General features: G+C 36.2%; 2 protein-coding genes and 1 long non-coding RNA gene across 3 annotated transcripts; 1 reads left to right on the forward strand and 2 right to left on the reverse strand.

Moving 5' to 3' along the window:
* The first annotated feature begins 7,416 nt into the window (after positions 1–7,416).
* Positions 7,417–14,218, forward strand: LOC108372697 (uncharacterized). The gene is made up of 3 exons (XR_001848879.1): positions 7,417–7,915; positions 14,022–14,027; positions 14,208–14,218. It is a non-coding gene; the product is annotated as an uncharacterized LOC108372697 (long non-coding RNA).
* A 2,101-nt stretch (positions 14,219–16,319) lies between these two features.
* Positions 16,320–16,764, reverse strand: LOC108372695 (odorant receptor 67d-like). Its single transcript, XM_017628441.1, has 3 exons — positions 16,701–16,764; positions 16,481–16,636; positions 16,320–16,373 (listed from the first exon to the last, which is right to left on the reverse strand). The coding sequence occupies exons 1-3, from the start codon at positions 16,734–16,736 to the stop codon at positions 16,320–16,322; spliced, it is 246 nt and encodes an 81-aa protein (XP_017483930.1). The 5' UTR covers positions 16,737–16,764.
* A 711-nt stretch (positions 16,765–17,475) lies between these two features.
* LOC108372696 (odorant receptor 67d-like) lies at positions 17,476–18,072 on the reverse strand. The gene has a single exon (XM_017628442.1). The coding sequence runs from the start codon at positions 18,070–18,072 to the stop codon at positions 17,476–17,478; it is 597 nt and encodes a 198-aa protein (XP_017483931.1).
* Between the last annotated feature and the right edge of the window lie 3,502 nt (positions 18,073–21,574).

The following is a 21,574-nucleotide window of genomic DNA, read 5'->3' on the forward strand; positions in this document are numbered from 1 at the left end:
TTTGGCCATATTTGATAAATGAGCTTCTGGTCTGGCTGCAGAAAAAAAAACATGTTACAGACTTACCTCTATTTACCGTGTGTATATGCATATATTTATAACAGTTAACCTGCTTGCATTCATACTACACACAAAAGTAAAAACGCGTTTATTTTTCCCACATAATTCACTGGCGTGAGACAATTTTGGTTGAATGCCCAAAAACAGATGGTATGTAGTTAGACCATCATTTGCCGGCTTAATGTTTATGTGTTCTATCAAATGGCTTCTTAAACTTTATGCTGACATCGGCGTACACATGTATGTATGTATGTATGTATGCATGTATGTGTGTACACTTGTAGGCATGGATATTTGAATTTGACGCTTTATTTATGCCTTCGCTTCTAGTTTGGACTCACTTAATTAGCAGCCGCTAATCAATTCAATTACTTTTACCTTTAGAGCTTCACATAGGTTCATATCTATTAAATTATCTCCATCCTTTGTGGTCTATGCTTTGCTTCGCTATTTATGTCGTCTGTTTTCGGAAAGCAGCTGAATAATTATGTTTTAGCATGGTTTACTTTCATTTTAACCCTGACCTACAAAAATATTGTATAAACTGGCCAACAAATAAAACTGGAAAGTGTGGTCAATGAAAGCAGTTTGTCATTGAAATGAGGGCGCGATCGTTTTTTTTATTTGATTGTTTGAAGGAGATCTTTTATGATCATTTTAAATATTTAGATTAGGGTGTGTCATAATTTTTTTCATGAACTGCGCTAAATGCGATTCTATTTAAAGTTTCTGCACACTACAAATTCTGTGACTTTTTGGCCAATATAAAGATTACTTACTTACTTACTTTTATGACAGTGAACCTCACATGAAAGAGATTAACGTTGATCTTCCTTAAAAGTGTTAGAATCGGAGTATTCTTGAATATTAGTACAGTGGCACTATTTAACCCGTAACTACACTCTGAAGTTTTAAACCGCTATATTTACTGTGAATATCTCGAAAGCCTCAGTATATCGATCAGTATCTTCGAGAATATTTTTACAAGAACGAAAGTGAGAACAAAACTAGCAAGAGTGTTCTCAATGGGAATTATGTAAGAACAAAACCTGTGGAAGTCTCAGGACCTTCTGACAGAGAACCAACTTGATCAAATCTTCCATGAACTATTCACAAAGAATGAAAGCGATCACAAAATTTTTCTCATACCATTCCGTTACTTAGTTTGAAATATATGAATATTAAAATTAATCAAAATAGTACTGAAAGATGAAAATTAAGTTAACGAAAGACTTAAGACACGAACTTTTCTTGCACAGAATATTGTTGCATAAATGGACAGTTCAGAGAAACGAATCGCAACATGAGGATGTTCTTAACGTAAACTTCTAAAGACATTTCTTCTCTAGCAGAACGTTGCCCAAAGTTTGGTTCTTTCCTGGTTCTCATTCTGTTCTTCTTGAGACAGTTTTGTTCGAATTTTGTTCTTTACGGAATCGTTTCCGAACCTTTTGTTCTCATTTTGTTCCCATTCAAACTGCTTTCAATACTTTTTTCCTGTTTAGTTCTCTTGTGGGAACATACTTGACATTAATTTTTTTTGTCATGCAGAATTAAACGAAAACCAGAACGCTTTCTCAGTCACAGTTTTTTTTACAAAGGCCGATTCGGATACAACACGGAAGTCGTCCGTTCGGAAGTCCGAAAATAGCCCAGAAAGAGTAGGGAGAGCAAACTCGTTCCATTTTTGGATCGTAAATGTTGCCTTGTTTGCGCCCGAACAAACCAGAGTAGTTTTTAATTGATGTGTTTTCGTTATGTTAATAAATATACCTTACTATAAGTACCTACCATAGACATTCATTCAGCTATTATCTCGAATTAACAAATTGAAAACGCTGCCCGAGTTCTGATATTTACCGAAAACGTTGTTCAATAACAGTTATCAGATGGAAAATATTTTTTATTTTGCCGATAAGAGTTATAATCCAACGTTTACAGTTATCAGGTAACATAACTGTTGTTCGGCAGAAATGCATACATTAGTTTCCCATCGCCAATAAGTGCTATAACTCCAGGTTTACGTTGCTTGATTACAGTTATTGCACAACGTGTATTTTTTACGTTGTCTGATAAACCTTATAGGATGAGAATATTGACAAAAAACGCAGATGGAGAAGAAGATAAAGATGATGCACATAAAAGAGGAGTAGTAAAATAACTGTTATCAAGCAACGTAAAAAGTAAACCTTGGGTTATGTTACGAATTGATGCTAGCCTGTGCCTATCAGTGAAACACTAACACGGCAACACTAATGCAATTTACGTTGTCATTTACTTTTCGCTCTACTTTCCCTCCTTCTTCTTTTTGTCATCAACGGGATCGAATGGTTGCTCAAAAAGTAAGCTTTTTTCCAATTACTTAACAGGTTATAACTGTTATCGGCGAAATAAAACAAATATTTTTTATGTAATAACTGTTATGGAACAATGTTTTTCCGATGAACACAGAGATACACTCGGAGGTTTGCCATTACCTGCCGGGGGACGACCGCTGTTAAGAAAGAAACCTTTTTTTCTATATTTTTGCGATGTTGCTTTCACCAGGGTTTGAACCCAGGTGCTGCGTAGTGGAAGCGCGCACTGCTTACCACTATACCACAGCGGCCTGGTGCAAATACATACATATTTAAATTATTTGAGGGGATAGTTTGGATACATTTTTCAATCCATTACGTACACTTTATGACTTAAGACCATGGAAAAACTGCAAAATGGCAGAAGAAATTGCCTACCTAACGTGTTAATCGATTGGTAAATGGAATAACTTCTTTTTTTTTTTTTTTTTTAAATATGAGCAAATAATGTTACTCATGTACGTACCTATGTACGTGATGACCGCGCTTTATCAATTTAATTGGAAAAGAATAACAATGCTTGAAACAAACTTTTTTCAATCGCAAGTTTTTTGTACACATGAGAAAATCCTAAAGAATTCGATAAGATACATCATGCAACACTGCTTGAGAATAGCTCGATTTTAGGCGCCATCGTGTGGGAAAAAGAGGAATAGCAGTAATGTGGATTGTGTGGCTGTGAGAGCATCACTGCTGATTCTAGTGCAAGGAGGAAGCTCTATTTTAAATTATTAATAAACACAACGGCAAGCATCCGAACTCGTTCACCTAGCTTCTGTGAAATTTTCATTAAGTCTCCGCTCCAGTTCATAGGTTCAAATCGACACAAAATCATGTTGCAAACTTCATTTTCAAGCACGATTGGACAACTGGTGTTCAAACTTCAATCGGTCGAACTTTAAATTATAGTTTATTCCGGATGATACTCGTCATACATGTACCAAAATATTCGCTGGTATCAAGTAGATGCGCGCTAAAAATTTAAATGCAAAGTCGATTTATTTGGAAATATGTAGCAACTTTCTTAAAACGAAAATATTAGCCTATGATTATATAACTTAGGTGTAAATTGGACCAGGAGTGCAACCAGGTTAATTGCACAATGAAAGCGAACAAAATGCGAAACTGCATAACTTTTTTAAACTTTCAAAATAATTAATTTCTAATAATCACAAAATGCAATGAGCCGAGCTAACTGGCGAACCAAAACAAAAACAAATCAACGCAAACACTTCACATGCTCCAATTAATTATGAAATTTATATAATTGACCGGTGAGGCAAAAAATCGCATGGCATATTTACGGCAAACGCAGTCAAAGCAAGAGCTTGCCAACGAGAGCGAGAGAGAGTTCTCATGAAATGAGATTGCGAAAAACAACGTAAATCAAGAAAGGAAATTTTTTAGAACGAGTATGTAGTTTCTTTTGCGCGATTCGAGTGCTTAGCTTTCGAATATAAAAGCTTGGAAATAGGCGCTTTTAATAATAAATTTAATAAATTTTAGTTTTTCGAATTAGTTAGCTGTCATAAGTACTATACGTGCATAAGAAGAGAATGTCTTATGTTTGGACTTACAGTTCGACTGAAAGCAAGCCATAAGTACAAGATCACTCACCTTCAAAGGCAGCGAGTGTGCATTATTTGCAATTAAACAACACTCGTACATTAGTGTTGCCGCATAAACTTATTTTGTGTTTTTTTAACAAAATGCCCACAGAAAATCTATCAAAATTCTACCAAGGGTTCAAAATCTCTGCAACAAAGAAAATTCACAATATTTTGAAATCCTACCTAAAGAAAGGCAGGGTTAAATGCTTTCCATGCGTCTGAAAGAACCCTTGAAGAAGGTTGCGACCGATCGCGATGAAAATGGATCACATTCGCTCAAAAAATTCTGCTCCATGAAAGAGGAAGCATCACAAACGGTGACGAAGTAAGATTGCCTATTTGCGCGATTCTCAATCACCACCGAAGTTTTCTTTCTCCGGATTTATATTCTTACGTTAGTGAATCCTTAAAATATAAAGGAAAAAGATTTCTGCTTGGTCTTGGTAGGAATTTAGATTTTAAATTTCTGAACATATTTAGGCATTGGAATATAATGTGCACGGTGCTCGGCTAGAGTGGCTGCCACTGCGTAGAGCACATGGGTTGGAAAAGCCCGTTGTGATACTACTGGCCGGGGCCATTTATTTCTTTCCCTCCTTTAGTAATTGAACCACCGAGTGCGTTCTATATAGAAAGTATTTGTTGAAGAATCGGCAGAATGGCAGAGATGATGTTCGATGCTCTCCACCTCTTCCTTTTCTGTGCAACTGCGACAAAAATCGTTGGTGGGGTATCTTAACCGTTTTTCAGTGTGTGCCACTTAAGCAGTACACGGTAATTATCCCGACTACTAATCTGAGATGCTAGCAGTCCACGCGAGTGAGAGCTGTGAATCGATTTGCATCAATCTTTGACCAAATTCGTCTGGTAGCATGGCAGTTGGTTTCCACAGCCCGCCTGATATTTATCTCCTCTATAAGTTCGGCATTTAGTCTGTGTTTGCAGGAGGTTAGAGGTAGGCCCGCATTTCGGGCAGATTTGATTTCGAGTATTTCCGTCCCCCTTCTTGCTATAGCTCGTCGGCTAAGTAGTTGTCAGTAATATCCCTGTGCCCATGGACCCATATAAAAGTCATGGAGCTTTGGACTTTGTTCCATTCGATTTATGAGATTTTATAGCAGCCCGGCTGTCAGAGTTAAAAACGATAGGCCGTCCAAAAGCGGCGTAGGTTATGGTCCGGTAAGCGAAAACTGAGGCTTGGCGAGGCTCATCACTACCGACTCTTTTGTTAAGCTTGGAACCATCTGTATATAGGCATCGACCCTAGGTTTAAGTCAGTGGCTGCTAACTATTCGTTCATCTCTGGGATTATTATGGAGATCTTGTTGTCTAAACAGAGTAGAGGAGTGGGATAATCTAACTGTCGAAGATTATCCGGTAGAGTTTCAAGTACTTTTGAATACATGGACATCTGACTAGGTGACTAGAACCAAAATTGACCAAAATTGATTCCACTCTACTCGGAAAAAGTATTCAGATCCATTAAAAGATAGTCCAGAAAAGATAACGAAAAAAATTTGTTTTGATCTACAATATAATTCAAACCTGTAGCTCGTTTCTGTAACAATTCTCTACCAAAGCGAATTGAGATATGAATTCGCCGCCTTGTTCTCTACTGCTAATGACTATTAGAGAATGACTTATATTCTCTACCAGTAGAGAAATAATCGGTAGAGAAGAGTTACAGAAACTGGCTACTGGTTCCATTTGAATCATATCCGTCTCGGTCTCTATAGGACTGTAGGATATTTTGCATCAGTTTTCATCGCAGATATTGCCTTAAAATATGCCACAAAGTTTTCTCAATAACATTTTTCATGCACAGTGGGAAAAATGGCCAATCTGGCGGCGCTTTGTTAATAACTTGAAAAAATTAAAAAAATTTAGGTGTAATATTTTTTTTTTGTATTTGTATGTTTTGAGGGATCAATTATATTAGAAAATACATTATTTTGGACTGCCAGAAACTATTCTGTTGGTACTGGTTTACTGTGTCAAACTAAAAACGGGAGCGTTTTGACTCTCACATTGTACCTAAAAAACGTAAAATATCAAACAATTGCAAAAACCTGCGCCTAATTCTTCAACTTGACATAGACAACAGATTCTTGACATANTTGCAAAAACCTGCGCCTAATTCTTCAACTTGACATAGACAACAGATTCTCGACATAGACAGCGAATTCTGCCGAATCCACCCAACTTTTATTCCACAGAACATACATGCTAAACACTACGACTAAGCACTAAAAGGCCACAAACATATTTTTAACACCGCGAAAATAATTAAGCATATGCTAAAGGCAAAGAAATTTGGCGGAATTCGAAAATTTAAACTTTTACTAAAACGTCGCCAATTTGACCATTTCTCCCACTGTGCGCTGTCTTCATCTGAATCCCGCTCAATCAATCTCCAAATAGTTCAATCGAACAGTGACTACCAGAAGTATGTTTCATTGATTTTCTTCGATATTCGAAATGTTTTTCGCGGTACATTTTTTCGTTATCAGCTATACATACATACAAGGCCATATTTAGGAGGGGCGGGGGGTTATAGGGGTTCTGAAATACTTTTAAAGAGCGAAGTACGCCGGGTATTTGATAGTTTTTGTTTTTTATAAAAATATAGCTTATTCTACAACAAAACCTATGTAAATCAATACTTCAAACTTTTACAGAAAATTAAAGGAAGTTTCATCAAAATTTCAATAATTTTAACTTTATTTCGTATGGGCCGAAAACAGACATATAGCCGATTTGGCAGACCATTTGCACGACTAAAGATCTATGGTGATGGCAATCAATCGATATACCGCTTTTTCGTTTTAATCGATAATGTGTTTTCATTTATTTTGCGGCACTTGTCATTTCTCAATTATGAATGGAGTAAAAAAAAAATCTCTTCTGACAAAGTGGACCAAAATGGGAAACGAATCTACCAATTCAGAAAACTATTCTATCAGATTTGCTATAATACAGAGAAAACGGCAACACTGCCGTTGATGCATATGTATGTACGCTTCATTGATTGCAGTTCTTTCGCACTTAGAGAGCGTTGCAAAAGCACACGCTCACCAAATGTTCGCTAGTTCACCACACTTGGCAATCAGAAACTCCTGTTGAACACAATGAATGCGGGAGCGCTATCTGATCGCACGATTTCAAGCTTTTGTAAAACTGTAAAATACGCCACCTTTGTGGTTGCGGTTGATTGGCGCTCTTCGATTGCTGTTTGCATTGGAGTTGTTGGTTGCGCTTGCGCACAATGCCTACTTTGCTTACGCTCGCTCACTAATCTCTTTTATTAGGCTTTGTTGCTGCATATTCGTACCCCAATTGGCATGCAACATACTCGTAGCATTAAGAAGCTTTTATTTGCTGTGCTAAGCTGAGCTGTTGTTGAACTTGTTTACTCTGCAACAGGCGACCTTACCTCTTACACCACCAACGCCACTTTTGTCTGCGCAAATACCTAGTTAGTGGTTTGTGATCTTTGGGATTGTGGTGGCTGGTATAAAAAGGCCAAAACCACTTTGCGGCGGCTCAGTTCAAATACGCGCTTAACACAAATAAAGGCAATACCAAACGGGGCATTGTCAATACCGATCGAGTAGGCTATTAAAAGAAATAGTAATAGTTTATTTTTATGCGCAGCACAAGAACGGTTTAGCGGGTAGGAGACGCAACGTACAAAAGGCGTGGTGGGTGGCTTTCAAGATTTGTTGAAGCATCAGCATCAGCTAAAAGCGTTTACGCAGCGATTTGGAAGATAAAATATTATTTAAGTTAAAAAAACTGAGCGAAAATTTTTTTGCAAAAATCACCGACAAATAAGTGCTGATATATTTCTAACGACTCAACACAAACAATTGTGCAGCGATGAATGTGGTAGGTAACAAAAGAAATATGTAATAAACGTGTAGCAAGACTAAGCATATGCAGCAAGATAAATGAAGATAATAAAGTCATAGAACTCGGCGTCAGTGCTGCAGTTTGTCTTAGCGAGAGCTCGACTGTTGATTATTGCAATGCATATAACTTAATTCAAACAGATATATCTCAAGCCATAGATTTTGGTAAGGCCAAAGGTGAATTCGCATGCAATTTTCAGACAGATGTGTGTGCAGATTATTATCCAGTAAAGTGAATTGTTTGTATTGTTGAACTATAAAACTTTGAACTTTGTACTGAACTGAAACTTTTTTGCTGTCTTAAGCAACATTGTTCAGCAGTCGGCTGGAGAATTGATGAAACGCAGTTGTTCTGAAATTCTGGATATTATATAGGCAGACAATTTTTCGTTTTTCTCAGAACAGGTCTTAACACAATTAAAGTTGATTAAAATGCACATATTTATACCACTAAAAGGTGTTTCTGGAGGCCATTGGGTACGAGGGATTTGAAACTGCAACTCGATTTTACCAAAAACCGCCGCTGGGTGCGCTTTGGTGAAAAGAAGCACAACGAAACATTGTTTGAAATTTTCCTTCATATTTCTACCCTACTGTTGCATCATCGCATACCCCAGCGTCCTTTTTTGGGTAAAAATAAATAGCAAATTCGAATTCCACGGTCCTCAAGGCCCCAAAAATGGCCTTTTGTATATAAATTACTTATAATTGTTGTAAATCTCGTGCTGCGTCCACCAACTTTAACTTGAAAAAAGCTAAATATTACAAACCTGGGAAATCTAAGAAATTGCTTTTCTATATACAATCCAGACTTTCAGAAAAACTTGTTTTAATCNGTAAAAATAAATAGCAAATTCGAATTCCACGGTCCTCAAGGCCCCAAAAATGGCCTTTTGTATATAAATTACTTATAATTGTAGTAAATCTCGTGCTGCGTCCACCAACTTTAACTTGAAAAAAGCTAAATATCACAAACCTGGGAAATCTAAGAAATTGCTTTTCTATATACAATCCAGACTTTCAGAAAAACTTGTTTTAATAATTTTTCTAGAAAACAAATGAAGATGTTGTACAGTGAAATGATACGCTAACTCATAGGAAACGTGTCAACCTTTTTTGTTGCTGTTTTTAAGCAAGGATGTATATAAGTGCTCCAATCATCAATGATTTCTAAAAATAAGGAAGGAGTTGAGGCTCAAAAGAATCGATTACGTCCAATAAGGTGTACCCTAAAGGGGGAGAGCTTCGCTTCCTCTCAATGGCCATGGCTTTGAAACGAAAGGCTACACAGATAACATGGTGACTTGCGTAACTGTTCGGCATGACGAAACTATCTCCAATTACATGTTCTAGCTGTTGTTGCAGCGCCTACTCAGCGCCGGCCAGATAGGCTTTTCCCTCAATCCTCGTCGACAAGCTCAACTAATGAGAGACGCAGAAGTACTCCTGTGGGGGAAATCTTTAGTTCTGAACTGGTGCGTTTCTAGTACATTTAGACCCAGTACTGGTTCGCGATAAATCTCTTTTGAACCAGTTCTAAAATTGACAATCTTTTTGATTCTTCCGTGTGTGCGATTTTAAGTTGTTTTGGAAGAAATGTGTGTTTCAATTTGAAATTAAATTTGTTTGAATGATTTTAAGAAATGTACGTTTACATACCTTTAGCTGTAGCTGAGTTTGCAGAGGTGATCGCTGTTATTTCTAGATTCCAGACGGTCCCAAAATGTTGAAATGTTAACACAAATTTTAGTTTTGTATTACCAAGCTATGAAAAGGCATCTGCGAAGCACAGAGTAGAAGCTTATTTGAACGAAAAAGCCATCGAACACATATCTATGTAAAGTAAACAAGCCCCTCGCTGCATCCCTTTTTCAGTAGTTTCGAACTACTTCAAAATCCGCCAGATGAGATCTAGTTCGTTCTGCATCCCTTTTTCTATAGTTTTGAACCAGTTCTAAATTCGTCACTTTAGATATAGATTTCTAGTAAAAAAACTGAAAAGATTAGTTTTTTAAAAGTACCACCTTTCGAAGATTTTGGGCTAGTGGGGATCTAGTTCCTATCGGACTAATTCCTTTTTGGCGATAAAGACCCAGTACGGAACTAGAAATTTGATGCACTAGTCCGCGGTTTCACTGCTGGGACGCTACTCCAACTAGGTTGGTCCATAAGGATAGGAGCGTTAGTAGAGTGGGGTTTAGGGGGCATGTGAAGAGCTGCTGCGAGTCATGCGGTAACACTCCACATCTCGGGCACTCGTTTAGCACAGTTTGTCTAGTCCACGTCAGGTGACTGTGTTCCCACGACGCCATTCACAGGTCGGGAGGCGATGTAAATCGAGACCGAATCACTGTGAATGCCGTTTATGGGCTGTCGGTACGCTGTCGGGCACAGAGGTTGTTTTATGAGATGTCTTCTGACATGCCTAGGCGAGGACTATTCGGCAAGCTGGTGTCTTTTCGGGTGCCATGTCCGTAGCACGCTATTAGAAATTGCTTACGGAGTGCTGTGTTTTGGCAAGTCTGTAGTTTCATCGACTGCGTTGTGCTAGTCCCCGGCGACCACACGGGTGCTGCACAGTTTAGAACCGGCCAGCAACGTTTCTGCGTCTTTGTCTAGGTGCTGCTGGCTGCCGACTTTGCCTACGAGGAATTTGTTGCGGCTCTATACTCTATTGACAATTGCGGTTGTATGTGCAAAGGAAGAGAGCAGACTATTGAAGGTAACCGCGAGTATTTTAGAGTTATTCACCATTGGAGTTGGCACGCTATAGACGTGAATTCCCACTTGTAATCTGACCTCCTCGCAGTTAAGAAGCGATAAAGTTCGGGGCGATAACCGTTTACTTTCGAGCACAAGTCCTCAATTCCATTCTCAAACGCCTTTATCGAGCAGTCGTCGGCATAAGAGATAACAGAGACTACGTACGGTGGCTGAAGGAGCTTTGAGATGGCGGATCCAATATGGCTCGTGGATTTAAAAAAGAATCAGACTTTTACGATATTTTATATCCCGAAATTCGTATGCTCAATTCCACTTGGCATTAAATGGCAAAAATTGAAAAGTCAAAGTTGGGCATTAAAAAATATTCTTGTCATTACGTTAAAAAAAAGTTTTTAAATTAAAATTTATGTTTTAACATTGTTTTTGGGGTCGCTACTTACGGATTGATAAATTTTGACGCAATTTGGTTTCAGAAAGGTAGAGTAAATATATAAACTTAAACAAAAAATTAATCACACATTTTGAACTTTCCAATATTGATTTTAGTTTTGTAATTATCCGCCACTGCGTCTGCCATATTGGATCCGCCATTTTTAATTTTTGACAACTGTCTCCAGTTTTGTAATCAGCGACTTAAAGAGCCATTGGATATAAAATTTTATAAAATTCCGGAAAATTTTGTTAAAAATCCATGCGGCTTATTGGATCCGTGATTTTGAATTTTTTCAGTTTTACAATCAGAAACTACAAAAACTCTTGCAACGATGTTGAATAAAGTTTAAAAAATTACAAGCCAATATTCTATTCACGGATGCAAATATGAGTACTTTTTTTTCTCTACTTTCTGAAAACACTCGATTTTTCTGGCTGCAAAATTTTTTTATTTTTTTTTTTTTTGGACGGTGGTCTGTTGCCTGAGTGTTTGGAAAAATTTGTTTCCGGTATTTCCGGTTACCCACAATTCCATTTAGGGTCTTCAATGAAGTTAATTGGTACAAAGCAACACTTCAGAGCAATAATGAAGTTTAAGCGTGAGATAATGAAATATATTCGGCTTCGTCCACAATTATTTTGGAAAAACAGCAAATATTACATACATCTGTAATATGACAATTTTATCAANAATTGGTACAAAGCAACACTTCAGAGCAATAATGAAGTTTAAGCGTGAGATAATGAAATATATTCGGCTTCGTCCACAATTATTGTGGAAAAACAGCAAATATTACATACATCTGTAATATGACAATTTTATCAANTGTTTCCGGTATTTCCGGTTACCCACAATTCCATTTAGGGTCTTCAATGAAGTTAATTGGTACAAAGCAACACTTCAGAGCAATAATGAAGTTTAAGCGTGAGATAATGAAATATATTCGGCTTCGTCCACAATTATTGTGGAAAAACAGCAAATATTACATACATCTGTAATATGACAATTTTATCAATGATTTGCTTATTAATACAAACGTTTTTTCATATACGAGCTATATGCATGTATAAATATGTATGTAGCCATGTAAATATAAAGTATCTGTATTCAGAAGGAAACGTGCATCACGTTGCATCAATGTGCTTGCAATGCTCTCATGTGATAATCTACGCAAGTTACGACATGTATGTACATTTGTATGTGTGTGTACATCCATAAATATAAAGAAACGTGTAAACACTAGTTACTTTTATTACAACACTTTTCAGCACTAAAGTAATTTTTTTTTGTTACTACCATAAAGTCATTGCTTATTGTCTCCCATCAGCACTGAGCCCAAGCTATAATTTTCTATGCAAATTTGCAAAGTGCCAAGCTAATTCAATATGCGCTCACAGAGTTGTAAATATGTTGTGTATACATATGTACTTGTACATACATATCTACCTGTAAATGATGAACATATGTATGTACATACATATATATATATACTACATAATTAGATACTGTGCTTAACTTGGCTTACTGCCAACATACTTACATGCACATACATACATACCGTATGTATAGTACTCGTATGCACAGGNGCACTGAGCCCAAGCTATAATTTTCTATGGAAATTTGCAAAGTGCCAAGCTAATTCAATATGCGCTCACAGAGTTGTAAATATGTTGTGTATACATATGTACTTGTACATACATGTCTACCTGTAAATGATGAACATATGTATGTACATACATATATATATATACTACATAATTAGATACTGTGCTTAACTTGGCTTACATGCACATACATACATACCGTATGTATAGTACTCGTATGCACAGGAGTACCACTAAATACGAGTAATATCGCTGACCACGTACATAGTTGTGCATTATACTCTGGACCAAAATGCATTCCAGCCTTCCTATGTATGTACCTACGCTCGTAAATAGTTTAAATGCACTAACCTGTCATGGTATTTGCATATATTGCATGCTGCCAGCAGATTGTGTCTCAGCTGAGATTGAGACTAAATACATACATGCATACCACTAAGTTGATTGCTACAGTTTTTCACCTAATTTGTAAAACCGGAATACTTGCTTTGTAACTACATTCATACATATTTAATACATTGTAAAATTCAGAAGCGAAATGGTTGCTGTTCTGTAGACTGCATGCAATTTATGTACATTAGGGAGAGTCATTAAAAATTTTCGATTTCTTCCGTGGCATAACAAGATTTCCAATAGTGTAATTTAAACGTTTATATATTGAAAAATTTATGAAAACGTCAATTTATAAAGCTCTTTAAATCCACTTTATTTTTTTTTAAGGCCACAAGACTTCCATCAAAATATTTCGAAAAAATATTAATATTTACGTGAGCTGAAACGATTTGAAAATAATTCCAATCATCTTATTATTTTTGATTCCCTTGATAAAATTTTTTAAGCATTTTTATGCAGAAATTTAAGCTCAAACTATTCTATTAGCTGAGGTGATTTTTTAGAAAAAGTAGTTTTAGAAACAGTATAAAAATCCGCTTTTCGGAGGCATTTTCAATGAGGTCCAGCTCACGTAAATCTTAATATTTTTCTGAAATATTTTGTCAGAAGTTTTAAAAGGCTATACGTTTTATATTTCCGATGTAAAAAGAGTATAGTTTTCTTTTTTTTTTGCATGTTGTGTGTTGCACCCTAATGTGCATATGTACTTATCTACTTGGTCGTCTACTGCAGTGGTATGTATGTATATGTAAATGGTTCATTGGATCTGTTGCTTACCAAATATGTAGCAGACAGAAGTGGCATTGATCACAGCTGGTTTGCCGTTGAATTGAGGGAATGTGAAACCAATAAACATTTGCATCAATTTAGTGAGACTTAATGCATTTAGAAAAGCGCTCACTTCAAAATGCCAATAATTTCTTCTCAAGTTACAAGTTAATGAATAATATGCTGTAATTGCGTTGGTAGCATCTATGTACCTACATATGAACATACATATAGTACTTATCATAACTATATGACACCCGCATATTGACAAGTTCTGACTAGGGGACTAGGCGATTCCAGTCCAATGCCTATTTTGCCATACCGTCGTCCTCTTTGTGTAAAGTGAGGCCTATTACTTCCATTTCTGCCTTCTAATCCAGATGTCAAGGGTATCTTAGCTTTTTTAAGCAACAAATTCAGAGTGTCATTCTAAAACATCTATGTACAGAAACTTACAGGTGTTTGGTTATTGCAGTAGTGACTTTCCAGATAAAAACCGGCATCATAAAGACAATGCACCAAAAGACATATGTCGTCAGCATAGTCAATATGGTGCAGTGAACTGGACCGGTATCAACGAAGTCCGCCGTCGGGAAGTGGCCTCATGGCAGCATCCAACACCTCCCCAGTCTCTTAAGGTAAGCGAAGAGGTGAGAGTACGCAACCTTGTCGAAATTGAATGCCAGCCTTGCCGTCCCACACTAGTAATGGAGTCCGCCCATAGAGGGCTCTTCCGCCAAAAGACCTTTGACTCGAGTACCCCAGCACGCCTCGAAGGACCCTGCATGTTATTCTCGTCTGCCGAATCCGTCATAATACTTGCGTCACGTATCGCGCACCTTTTTTATCAGTAATTTCCTCTGGTTTCTACACACTGCTTCCCCACACTCGACGGACACAACGTCGTTCACGAGAGAAAAATGTATTGTATAGCATCTGGGGAATACAATTTTTTTCTGTATTGGATCTTATTCTTATTCTTAGTATACTTCATAGTATACAAGTAGTTTGGACCTCCGAACGAGTAAAAACAAAAGACTTAAGAAACGAACTTAATTATTTTTTTTATTTTTATTTACAATAAAAAACATCTGAATTGTATTTTATTAGGATAAAATTTTACGCTGTTATGTATGCATGTTGAGCAGTGTTGCCACAAAGATTTTTAATTTTTTACCAAACCTCTAAAATAAAAGTAAGTGCGCCTGGGCCACACTGGAGAAGCGAAACTTACGTTACACATCTATTTTGTCTCATAACCAATATATGTACATACATACGTACATACGTACATATGTGCGATAATCCCATTAAAGTTTTGTATAAATGCTNAATACATACGTACATATGTGCGATAATCCCATTAAAGTTTTGTATAAATGCTTATGTACATAAGTTAGACTGACATAAATTATTCCTGGTCAAATGAATGACCTTGACCTTGATTTTCCAGTTGCTGGTTTCTAATTTAACTACGTACATATGTATGTAAGTTACAGCAGCTTTCGTGTTTCATGCCAATGTTTAAATTTTAAATGACCTTTCGAATTTGATTAGTAAATCGAGTAATATGTCCTTTCGAGTTGTATTTGATTAATAAACCGGGCACTATGGCAAATAATTTTAGCTTCCTAAGCGTAACTAAAAAGAGGCTTTCACGTTGAAGTGGCCGAGAGACAACAATTTAATAAGCATCATCTAGGAAAAAAATTAAGTGATGCTAGTCACGAAATTAGCTGTCCAGTGAATCACCTAGACAAAATATTTTCTTAGTAACAAGGGGTATTTAACAAGAAATCTCTCTGCAATTGCTATTCGAAGTGATATAAGTTTTTGTAAAAATGGTAGCTTATAAAAAGGGCACTGCACCACGCCTGTTAATTAAATCAGTTAACAGTTCTTCCTAATGTAACTGAGGAATCAAGTTTTAGTCAGCTTCTGTTCAAAGTCTATAATCGCGTTGTTAAGACCGGATCACCAAATATAATTTAGGAACTGCAGTACAAAAAGTAATTGAGAATCAAATGTGCAGCTTGGCAGCAATAGGCGGCATCCTTATCAGACTATGATGAACCAGTTATGATCCCATTTATCTTGAAATGTAAGTTGAAACCTCAGTAACCTCAAGTCTGGCTGTAAAGCTTCTCATAAAATCCATTTGCAGTTCGGCGGCGGCATAAAATTGTAGTTCCCTCCATTTGTACTATAACATTAGGACGCATAACACAAATTGGAGGAAAAGCTCGGCCAAATGCTTATCAAAACTATAATCGCTAATATATTTTTCTTATTACTCCAATTATTTTCGTTCGGTTTTTATTAACGAGGTGTCAAAATAAAGAGAAATGCCAATCTGTAATATGGTTTTACTTTTTTTCAAAAAAGTTTATTTCGATATTATCGACTTATTATTATAGATTTTGCCTTCACTTCACAATACTTTGTAATGTAGGTAATTCTTATTTACTGAACTGCATTACCATCATAGCCAAACTGTAGATAGAGCGTGTGATCTAAAAATAAGCAATAAAATTAAAACACGTACATACACGCATGCTTGTGAATAATATTTAACAAAATTAAATTATGTTTAAGAGAAGTTTTGTTGTTTTAAGATCACCTTCAGTGCAGTGTTCACCGATAGTGGCTCAACTCCAGCGATAGTTATAATGCGTGGAACTTGGGATTTAGTGAGCATTAGCAGTACGGTCTTCTGATCGGCAACCTCCAAATCATACCATTGAATGTCGTAAATTCCGTCACAAAATTGATCATTCTTAAAAAAAAAATATATATTGCCTAACGGTGGTGTACTTTTTTTGTAATATTTAAATACTTACGCATATTTCAACACGCGTGCCCAATATTGAATACATATATAACCAAACAAAGCAAACAAATATATAAGCGTAAGCACTGGGCCAGTACTTTAGCATGATGATCAGCAAGGTGCTCAAGATGCCCATTGTCGTGCAGACGATGTGCGATGTGATGGTCCAAAAGAAAATGAGATTGCAATTATCATTGAACCTAAATATTTGCACAACATTTTTTAATAAACAAGTCAATTCTGTATACATATATCGAGCCATAAGAGCATCTAGATGCATTTCTTCATCAAAAATAACAGTTTGAAAAAAAAAATCGGTTACAACTCTTTGGCGGTTAGGACCCGATATGTGTGTGTATTAGGGCGGGTCAATTTGTGTGGGAAATTTTTCCGACTATGCGCGTATAGCACGGAAGGATTCTACCTGTAATTCTAAGCAAATTTGCCGAAGAAACCATGGACCTAAAATCAATTTGGAGTTTGCCAAATTACGAAAATAGGTTTCTTAGCATTCTGCTGTAATATCGTAAAGAGGTGCTTAAATTTTATACAAGAACATGCTATATGGAGTTTTTTGGTATGACGAATCCATTTATGCACTTATCTTTTTCTTAAAACTTCCACCAGGGGAAATAACAGTGACAATATTCACATTTTCTTCGAAACCTATTTTCGCAATTTAGCAAACTCCAAATTAATTTTAGAGCCATGGAATAGAGTCCTCATATGTTATACGCGCTTCGCCGAAAAAAAAACTACCCGCCCTAGTATGTATATCTCAGGGCTTACTCCAAGTAATACTGATGCCATTCTGCAATATCATTCAGCGTAGGTGTTATTCGTTTATCCTTTGAGTTCTGTTGTAGCAATTCATGCAGATCACTCACTTTCAATTCGAAGATATCATAAAAGAAAATCGAGTGTGTTAGAAAGAGAAAAATATACAAGTCAGCGGCGTACAATCCAAATGCCGCTATGAATACACATAAAATATTGTAGATGATCGTAATAAAATAGCCCTGGTTAGTGGTCGCATCTACATATGGCATTTGACACATAATAATTAGGTGTTTTTCGCCTTTTAATATGTACACAATAACGGGTGCGATTAAAGCTAGGCAAGAAGATGCAAAGTATATCAAAGCACCAATGATTAATATCTTTCTCATGCTGCCATTCCACTCTTCTAATTTTTTCTTATATTTTCTTCCAATTTTTTCGTACTTCTCGTATATTTCACCGATTTCCAAAGCCAACTGTCGATACAATTCCGAATATCTTGTTATTGAATATAGCTTTATTGCCCCTTGTGTTGCACAGCTGATTGGTGCGAATACATCCAAAAGCACTGTCCAATCTGTAGCAATATCTTTGTACACCATATTCATAGAGCACAAAAAGTTCCAAGCAATTGCTATTGCCACAAAAGCTGTTACCACATTAAATTTATAATTCGGGTTGACAACATCTACTCCAATCAAGCGAGAACAAAAGCGAATGATGGTAAGCACTTTATTATAGTTTTCCAAAGGGCGCGCTTGAGCTTGCATTTTGGAAACTAATTTCACCAAGCTGCACTAGGAAATGAAGTATGCGAGTAATCTGGCTGGCGCCATATCTGCTTATTTAGTTACTCAAAAACGTGTTGACTTATTAGTTATATCGCTATAATCAAGGACGTATGTAGTACAGATATTTGAACGTTTGGTCATAGCATTGGCAACTCTCTCACGCTTGTCCATAGGTGTCAATCTTTTTCGATAAGTTAATAGAATCATTTACGCTAACGGTTCGCTGCAATTACGTAGTTGGGGAATTTGCGTTTTAATTGTTTACGGGCGGAAAATGTCTTGAGAGGGACACGTATGCACCTACAATCATGCATGCGAAAGCGAATACAAACAAAGATAGATACGAAGTTGACCGATTTGATGTATGTAATCGTTTCAAATCGTACTACGTCCTTCCAATCCGAATTTTTTTCCATGCGAACGGCTACTTTCAATACCATTGGCGGCAGGGAAAGACAAAATCAAAGGCAAGGACAAGAATAAAGATAAAGATAAACGTGCAATCTCCAACAGCACTAACACTCTATATCCACGTTAGGTTGGCTGTCTTCATCCAAGTTCCGGTGGGATTTTTATACCTTTACTATTCAAATNGCCATTGGGGGAGGGAAAGACAAAATCAAAGGCAAGGACAAGAATAAAGATAAAGATAAACGTGCAATCTCCAACAGCACTAACACTCTATATCCACGTTAGGTTGGCTGTCTTCATCCAAGTTCCGGTGGGATTTTTATACCTTTACTATTCAAATGTGTGTACAATAGGGTGGCCCAAATTTTTTTTCTCCAGCCACCCCTACATCTAAAGAATATCAAAAAAAGTTAGACAGGTATTTTACAACGCTTTTATCAACTTGCAATGTTGTGTGTTCGGACACCATTTATAGCTATAAAACCTGTGCTTTTCAAAGATCCTATAAAAAAAGTTTGGAAATGAACCTCGCCGGAAGGTATCATATCAAAGACTCTAGAGGTAGGTGTCGCCTCACTGCAAACAGTTAGATATTGCGCCTAAAAATATGCACTACATACGCTACAGCGGGAATGGACAGACGCCATTTCTTCAAATGAAATTTATTGGTGCTCGTATGTATGTGCACCAATTTATTAATATCGTTAAATTATTGTAATAAATTTTATACTGACGAGAGTAAAAAGTATAAAATAAATAAAATAAAATAAAACTTTTTAATATACCACGCTTTTATAAATGGACTAAAAAAAGAAAATAATATTACTCAGTCCCATAAAATTTGTTTTGATAACTTTTGATTTTGAAATTTTAGCAAAAGTCATTATAAAAAATTTATGTGATTGAAAATGAAAAGCGTGGGGCTTGAAGATTGGGGAAAAAAATTCGGATACTCTTAAAGATTTCATCAAGATGTCTGGTTTGCAGGGTATAGACATTGTTGCTAAGCAACTTTGACACAACTTTATCTCTTTTATCCATACCGTGACTGATGATATTATAAACCAAAAACAGAAATATAGCCGATTTAGCAGCGCATGTGCCCGACTGAAGACCTATCCGGATCCAAATCCATCAATAAACCGCCTTTTAATCCCATTTGACAATGTGTTTCCCTTATTTGACGACTGGGAGCAGGTACTGTTATAAAATCGATGGTAAAAAGAAAAGTGATAATAAATGAACATTTTCAAAAAATTTTGCAATTTCTGAGGATATTTTTCGCATGCTTTTATCAATTTTAACAGGACAATGATCAGAAACATTCTCCGAAACTCTAGCTAAATAGGTATAAATCCCAAGTTATTATAATCATGGAGTAAATCTGCGTAAAGCCCAGATTTGAGTCCGACAGAAAACTTATGGAAGTGTTTGAAAAAGCCACTGTTCAATTGCGAAAATTCGCCCAATCGCATACAAGACTTCCGGCATGGCGTTGAGGAAAACCTGTGCGCAATCTCCACAGATTTCGTCTCAAAACTGTGCGAAAGTATCCCAAGATGACCATAAAATTTGAAATATTCAAATTGGTTATGGCCAAATATTTAAAAGTCAAGCAAATGGTAAAATTTTCTAGCGGGTGTAAAACTGGAACAATCCAGTTGCTACGTTTTTTTCAAATTTCTTCTTTATCTGCTTGTATTAATTATTGTTTTTATGGTCTCCTGATGAAATAAACATTGGAAATGTGAAATCCGAAGCTAGATTAAAAAAAATAGTATTTTTATATTGCGAATATATCGCAAGAAAATTCACCTTATGTATTACTGTTCCGGTTTTGCTCCTCAGTGTAACTGAACTATTAGTGTACATTCATAGAGTGAGATATGCATTTTTGCACTTTAGCTTACATGAAAAAAAGTTTTTTTTCTCCACATACTTATTTTGTTTACACCACACTGTCCAGTTTTAATTGCATGGCTTGGCCACTGACCAACTTCAAGTATTTGTTCAGTAGACAAACGTGGCTTGCTAGTTGTTTAATAACCAAGGCCTCTGCTGTAATACTATTGTATGCTGACTATTACTGACCTGAAAAATAGTTCTCCAACTGAGCTCCGGCAATTGCCGGATAAGTGAAAGGTATCGCCAAACGTACGTGTACATAGGTATGTACGTGTTGGTAAAAAACACGTAAGCACGTACATATATATTTACCAAAATGCAAGGAAATAAAAAAATTTCGACCGTTTGCCGGTAGAACATTATAATCGCCTTCTTTTATGTTGTATAAAAAATTCGTGGCGATTGTTAAGGTAAGGAGCTAAATTAAGATTTGATGACAGCTTCGGTCTCCGATATTTTTTTAAATATCTTCAGTTGAATATTCTGTTAAAATGGAAAAATCTGACGGACAAATTAAATCGCTTATTAAGTTATGACCTTCTGCCAGTAAACGGGTGAAATCTACATACATACATAAGTACTTACACTGAAGCTTAATGAAAATTCTTTATTTAATAGAAAATATGTTTACAAAAGTAAAATAAAATTAGCCACAAGAAGTTTTGCTATGCTTATGTGTCATAAAAGTGCATAATTTTTGCAGCTTCCTAGTCGGAAAGTCGGGAAAGTAGTAATGCATTACATGCGTGATAAATAAAAAATGTATTTCTTATGAGCTCTCCATTATATTACTGCTAACTATATAATCAGCACTCTACTGATGTATTCAAAAAGTTCCAAAAATTTCATATTAAAACACATTAATTTTTCGGTACTAGGTAATGCAAAATTGAATGCTCTATTTTTCTTAGGAAATAAGTTTCGAATGTGAAAAGGGTTGTTTTACTGATTATTTTTTTCGATTACTATACATTACATTTTCCCACTGGGTTGTTAT

The sequence above is a fragment of the Rhagoletis zephyria genome, unplaced genomic scaffold (genome assembly GCF_001687245.7).
Source record: "Rhagoletis zephyria isolate East Lansing unplaced genomic scaffold, Rhagoletis_zephyria_1.1 Rzeph_scaffold_05980, whole genome shotgun sequence".
Classification (NCBI taxonomy): Eukaryota; Metazoa; Arthropoda; class Insecta; order Diptera; family Tephritidae; genus Rhagoletis; species Rhagoletis zephyria.

What these genes read in the sequence shown, in the direction of transcription:
- LOC108372695 (XM_017628441.1), bottom strand. Translation starts at nt 16,736, where the DNA reads ATGTATTCAATATTGGGCACGCGTGTTGAAATATGC. An exon ending in GCACGCGTGTTGAAATATGC is followed by an intron (nt 16,637 to 16,700) that starts GTAAGTATTTAA and finishes TTTTTTTTTAAG; the next exon opens with AATGATCAATTTTGTGACGG. An exon ending in CGGTGAACACTGCACTGAAG is followed by an intron (nt 16,374 to 16,480) that starts GTGATCTTAAAA and finishes GCTTATTTTTAG; the next exon opens with ATCACACGCTCTATCTACAG.
- LOC108372696 (XM_017628442.1), bottom strand. Translation starts at nt 18,072, where the DNA reads ATGGTGTACAAAGATATTGCTACAGATTGGACAGTGCTTTTGGATGTA.